A 6398-nucleotide genomic window follows, 5' to 3' on the forward strand; every position below is an offset into this window, starting at 1 on the left:
GTACTAAATCCAAACGAATCAATTGACCTGCATATATAGTTCCTGGAACGTAATATGTGGTCAATAAATCACCTACCTCCCCAGTCATCTTTAGTCACACACCCCCTGCAGTGCTTGTCTTGTGGCTGGTGGTCATGCAGATTCTTACTGTGCTGATTGCTGTGTCCTCCCCACCCAAGTCCCCTCATCAAGACTCTACCTCTCTTCAAGACCCACCCTAAATCCCTGCTACAGAAGCCTTCCCAGTTATAGCCCTTGATGCCTGAATTCCTGCAGTACTTATTGGGCGTCCACTTAATACTGAGCATGCACTCTTTGTGCTGCCTTTACAGATTAGGGGGCCTTCACCTTGTATTCCTCTGCCCCAGTGAAGTGCCCGGGGCAGGTGATCAGGGCACACAGCTCCTCTACTTGTCCAGAGCCTGCCGACCTCTGTACAGCATGGTCATCTTCACTGCTGTGGTTTTTAATGGGCTGAAAACAGACTTGTATAAGTGTTGGCAATGAGTTAATTTGCAGATTGGTAGAGTTGGGGGCATGGAGTAGGGGATGAGAATGGATAAAAAGGTCTGACTATAAATCTCTAAATTAGCTAAAAGTTTTTGTTTAATTATAGTCCTTTCCTTTCTGGTTCCTGGAATAACAATCTCTCTCCCTGAACATGCTTTGTGACATTTTTTGTATAAATTTTATCTTTCTTGTGCATATGTTTTCATTATAAGTCATCTGAAACCTCCTCGGAAGTAGCTGGGTATGAATAATTTCTCTGAAAGTCTTATTGACAGAGCCAAATATAGTATTCTTGATTTTATTCTTTAGCCTCCCTTTATATTGGTTTCCACTCAGATTAAATCTTATATTCAACGAAATAGATGGAGATTTATTAATGGCTTTAAACCTGTATCTCCAGAGTTAATCTTGGAGCCTTCTAATCTTCTTCTAAATTTTAAAGTCTGGACTGCAAGGAGAATTTTCAGGGGGAAAAAAAACTTTTGTGGTTTGATAATTAAAATAATAAACTGAGCTCCAGGATGAGAGACCTACCCTTGAATGCAGGTCTGACACCTGGTGGGGCCTTTTCCACCCTTCATTTTACCCATCTCTGAGGAAGAAGCATTTTCTCTTTTCCTTTGAAGATCACCCTCTGCTTGTCCTCCTGGTCTTATTCCTCATATCTTATTCCGTTACCCTCTTTTCCTGTACTGTTATTCTCCTTCCTCCATGGGCCACTTGTGCTCTGACTATATGATCAAATTTCTCCTATCCTATAAAAACTTTCCCTTGACCCCAAATCTCCTGAAAACAACCCCTCTTCTCTTCCTTCCCTAGCCAAATATCTTGAAAGAGACACACTGTCCACTTTTCACTTAAATAATATTTATTGAGTGTCTACTTATCCCAGACATGATGCTAGACATTGGGAATGATGGCAGACAAGACACCACCCAGGCCTCCTGTCCAAGGCTCAGCCCTTGCCATGCCACTGAAACAGCTCAGACAAAGCTTCTGGGGACCTAGTCCCCAAATTCTGTGGCTCTTCTCAGCATCCGCCTCCAGCAGTACGAGACACCTTAACAATGAGTAGTAACATCCTCAAACCTAATAGCTCACACTTAGAAATCATCCTCCCTGTTCAAGGCCCTGTGATGAGTACAGAGAATCTGCCTTTGAAAAGCTTACACATAGAATATCGTGTAGCCCAAATACACAGGGCTTCCCCTAAGTCCAGTTTCATAGGGAAAATACTTTTAGAGAGGCAAAAGCTTTTATTCACAAAACTTTCTTTATATGCCTACCATTGATCTCAATATACAAATTCATATGTATTAAACAGCAAATACTTGGGGAGTGACATCAAGGGTAAGAATGTAACATCCTTTTATAACACATTTACTGCTGCAAATGTCCACCATTCCTGATTTCTCTGTGCATACCAGCCCTGCCAAGTGTCCCCCAGAATAAAAATTGTCTGGACTTTTTCTCAGTCATAGGCCTGAAAACCCATAGAAATAGAAAAATACAAATTATGGTTTGTTGAAATGAAAAAAATATGAATTTTCCTAAGATTCTGGGTAAAAGAATTGTTCACATTTTGCTGTCTCATTAGCCCCCATATCTGCCAATACAGGTTCTCTGCTCCCTGTCAAAGGCCCCCTCTTCCTTCTGAGTCCCCAGAGGCTATCTTTAGTGTGTTCCACCCAATAGCATCTGCTACTGTTCCTGAGTTCCATGACAAGCAAGCTCCCAAATCCTTGGAGAAGCAGAGCTGTGTCTTTGGTAGAGAAGAGCTCTCTGTATTTCGTATTATGGAATAGGGTCAGGAGGTCCCAAAGCATTGTTGCTTAGGCCCCAACATCTTATGGAAGTGTTAGTGAAACCAGTTCTTATGTTTTTTATACTCTCCCTCTAACCTCAGTATGAGTCCAGAATGGGGACCAAACTATCCTCAGTGCTTCTGCCCTCTATGAGGCTATTCCTGGGTTAAACTACTCTCGCTGCATCCCACCCACTCCTCTGATTCACCCAGGTATGTCTGCACCCCAGAAATAGGATCCAGGCTCAAGCTGAGGCAGAGTTCCCCATTACACACAGGTATCAGTACAAAGCTCTGTCCATGCTAAGGCCAGGCAAATGGGCCTGATGTAGAAGCCCCTGGAGCCCAGCAACAGCAAGTTCCCTGATGAGCCACAGTTGAGGAATGACTCCTGAGAGATAGGGAAAGGACCTGCTGTGAAAGAGCTCACCCAAGCTCTTAGCTTGTAGCTGCTTGACTCCTTATCCATGTCACCAGGAGTTTTACTAAAGGAATGACTTAATGAACACAAATCCTGCCAGTAACTTCTGGTTGTTCCTGAGTGTGACAAAGTGAGCCTCTTCATCCTCATGGGGTGAGGCTTGCTAAGGACACCTATTTATTCCATCCCCTTAGGACAAGCCATAGCCCTTCTGCCAGGGCCACCTACTATCTATTCATGCAAATTAGAAAGAGGTGCCCCTCCTTCGGATGGATCCAGCTGGGGATGAAAAAACAGCTTCCACCAAACATGCCCCCCTCAGATTCTCCAGAGCAGACAGCTATTGGGGGAAGAAGAATGGCACATCAGAGCCATCATGACCTGCCTTTTACAGGGGAAACAAGCCCAGAGAGGAGAACGAACTTGCCCAAGGTCACACAGTGAGTCACTAATAACAAGAGTACAGCTCAGGTCTCCTAAAGCCCAGCCCATGTAATGTCCACAGATCATCTCAGGGTGTGATAAGCAACAGTTTCATGGCCCAATCGGAGGACCCAGGGCTCCCTTCCCCAGAGAGCAGAGCAGGCTCAAGGACTGACAAACCCAGACCCAAGTTCCCGTCTCTCTCACTCAGTGTTCTTTTTACACATGTCCTCTACCCAAGACAGGGAGGAGCTCATTCCTGGGTACTCATGGGGGTGGGGGAGGGGTGGCGATGACAAAAGATGAGGACATAAATGGATCACTGAGTAACCGTTTCTGCAGTCCAGTCCCCTCGTCCCCAGTACACATGGAGAACTGCACTTCTGGTCTACATAGAACAGTGCTTCTTAAACCCTGCTGTGCACCAGAATCAAAAACATAGATTGTTGATTGTCTTCCCCTAAAGTTTTTGATTCAGTGGGTCACATGTGGGCCTGAGAATCTGCATATCTAGCAAGTTCCCAGGTGATGATGCTGCCACTGCTGATTTGGGGACCACACTTTGAGAACCACCAGCCTAGTCCATCTTTGGTCTTCTTCCCATCCTCCAAAGCATGATGGAATGAGCGAGGCTCTGCGGGAGACCTGGGTTCCAGTTCCAGCACTGTCACTGACTAAGTATGTGACCCAGGGCAAGTCATTTCCTGTCTCTAAGCCCAAAGAGAGGCAGTGAGATACCCCCACTGGCAGCTCCTCCCCAGTCAGGACCACATCAACCTGGGTTCATCTCTGTAGCCCCAGATCCTTTGTACAATCTGTGCTTGAAGAGATGCTGGTGAATGAATTTGACTTCGAGCTTCCTTCCAGCTCAGGCCCTAGGATTCTGACCTCTTCTCTCCAAATCTGAACTTTTCCCTCTCCAGTTGGACCAGATATTTGGGATCTTTCTAGGACAAGAGGAGGGGAGGATGTTCTGGAATTCAGGGCAGATTGTTGAGGTGAGAGAGCCCTGGAACACCCGTGAGCTGGGGGAATCAGGCCCCAGACAGCAGATACCTTACTTTCAGAAACAGCTGAGCGTGTGTGTCCAGGCCTAGGAGCATGGGGATCAAGAGAGGCCTACGGTTACACTCAGCCCCCGCACCGGCACAGGCTCCAGCAGGGGGCGCCAAAGAGAAGCGTAAGGCCAGTCCGGTCAGCGCCCAGGTGTCCAGTCGGGGGTGGGCGGGTGCACGTTAGGGGCGTGGACACCGCCAAGGCACACCCCGGCCGCACTTAAGGAGCTGAAGGCCAGTGCCAGGGAAGAAGGAGGAAGAAAGCCCCGGCTGCTGTTGACCCACTTGGACCCACACCTAGACAAAACCCGCGCCAAGCCCAGCCCCAGCTAGCTCTAGACTGCGCCATGCGGGGCCCCAGCGTGGCTCTGTGGCTCATCCTGGCTCTGCGCACTGGTGAGACCCCGCCGCCCGGCCCTGGGAGTAGGAGCTGGGCCGGGGGTCCTGGAGTTCTCCAGATACACACCCACCCAGGAGGGTCCCGCGGGCTGGAAAAAGTGTCCTGAACCTTTGTCTCCCAGGAAGCGGGGAAGGCTAGAAAGGCGCGAGGCGCGAAAAAGGACCGGGGAGGGAACGAGCGCTGACCCGGGCAGACCAGGATGTCTGGAGGGCTTCTTGGAGGAAGGAGAGGCACGGGCAGAGGCGTGGAGGGGAGAGCCCTGGAGTGTCGGGGCTGGGGGGAGGTCCGGAGGGTGAATGCTCTTGATGGGCGAGGAAGCCCAAGGAGGGTTTGGGAGCCGGAACGGCTCTACTTCTCCTGAGCCCCCGTGGGGAGGGAGGCGGGAAGATTCGGAGGGGAGGAGGGGAGAGACACTGCCCGGGAGAGGGCTCCAGGGCGCCCTGCATGGGTGGGGGGTGGGAGGCGCAGACCGGGACTCCTCGCGTCAGCACGGGCCGCTCCCAAGGAATTCACGGTCCCGGACGCTGAGACGTGAGGCCGGACCTCCGGGAGAGGCCCGCGGGGATCGCGGGAGGAGGCTGCTGAAAGGATGGCTTCAAGCCACCGCTCTGACCTCGCCAGTACAAAAAACGGACCTGCCACCCCGGTCCGGGCCCGGCAGTTGCTAGGCCTACCAGGGTGCAGCCTTGGAGCACTGGAGAGGGCGAGGGCACCTCCACATTCCAGGGGGCCACACGGAGCCAGGGGAGGCGGAGGGGGCCAAAGGGAGGCTATGGAGGAACCGGCAGTCTTGACCCTTGGGGTGGGGATGGAAAGCACAGGCTGCCTTGAAAGGTTCCCTGGCAGGTGGAAATGGACCCAAAGCCTCAGGCTTCCCAGGAGCACACGCATCCCTGGCAGGGCTGGCTGGGAGGGTGAGTGGTGGAGGAGCTCGGGTCTGCAAAGGCAACAACCTCAGGGAGCTGGGCACCACGTCTCCTGGGCCCCCAGGATCCCCAGATCACGGGACCCAAGAGGGTCCCCATCAGGAGGAGGGGCCTAAGAGGCAGTCCACTGAGGACCTTGTGTCCTGGCTCTACAGAGGTTTACTTACAACGCAGAAGGTGGTTTCCTCATCTGCTTTCTCAGATGACAAAACAGGCTCAGAGAGGTCAAATAGGTTACCTGAAGTCACCAGCTGGAGGAGCAGGAACTTGAACCCAGCCTGCTGACTCCTCACCCTCCCCTTGTCAGGGGCCTGGCACTGTGCCCACAGAGGGTAGGTCTGCAGGGGGCATAATCACAGATGCTCCAAAGGGTGCAAGGCTCCTCAAGGGCAGCCACAACCACTTCCCAGTCTCAAGTCCCAGTTCATGAGGAGGGCCCAGGGACACCACTGAGTGAGAAAACCCAGTCCAGCACCCTCTTGCTGGAGACACACGGACCCAAGAGGGACAGGAAACAGCCAGTGCTCCTTCCACCCACCAGGCTGTGCTCCAGGCCAGGGAGGGGCGGGCGGGGGAAGCCCAGCTGCTACCTAGGGAAACCCTCCCTGGCCTATGCAAAGGGCCTGGCTCTGAGCTGCGCTGGGCAAGTGCAGGGAGTGCATGGCCCACGCACAGCTTTGCCAGTGAGCCCAGCCCCCTCCCAGCCTGTGACGCCTCTTTGTGTCCCAGTACCCCACAGTGAGAGGGCAGGGCTGCTGCACAGGACTGGCTATACATGCTGATGGGACACATGGGCTAGGGCTGCAGGAACCGGGCCTCACTGTTCTCGCGCCACCCCCCCCACCCCCACCCCCACCCC

At 52.1% G+C, this 6398-nt stretch overlaps 1 protein-coding gene across 1 annotated transcript in view; it reads left to right on the forward strand.

Annotated features, from left to right (window-relative positions):
• The first annotated feature begins 4421 nt into the window (after nt 1-4421).
• MELTF (melanotransferrin) overlaps nt 4422-6398 on the forward strand; it is a 25280-nt gene continuing 23303 nt past the window's right edge. The window contains exon 1 of the mRNA XM_007465859.1: nt 4422-4609. Within this exon, the coding sequence (XP_007465921.1) occupies nt 4561-4609 (49 nt within the window). The 5' untranslated portion in view covers nt 4422-4560. The remainder of the gene's footprint in view (nt 4610-6398) is intronic.

Source organism: Lipotes vexillifer, unplaced genomic scaffold (assembly GCF_000442215.2).
Source record: "Lipotes vexillifer unplaced genomic scaffold, Lipotes_vexillifer_v1.1 scaffold853, whole genome shotgun sequence".
In the NCBI taxonomy this organism is placed as follows: Eukaryota; Metazoa; Chordata; class Mammalia; order Artiodactyla; family Lipotidae; genus Lipotes; species Lipotes vexillifer.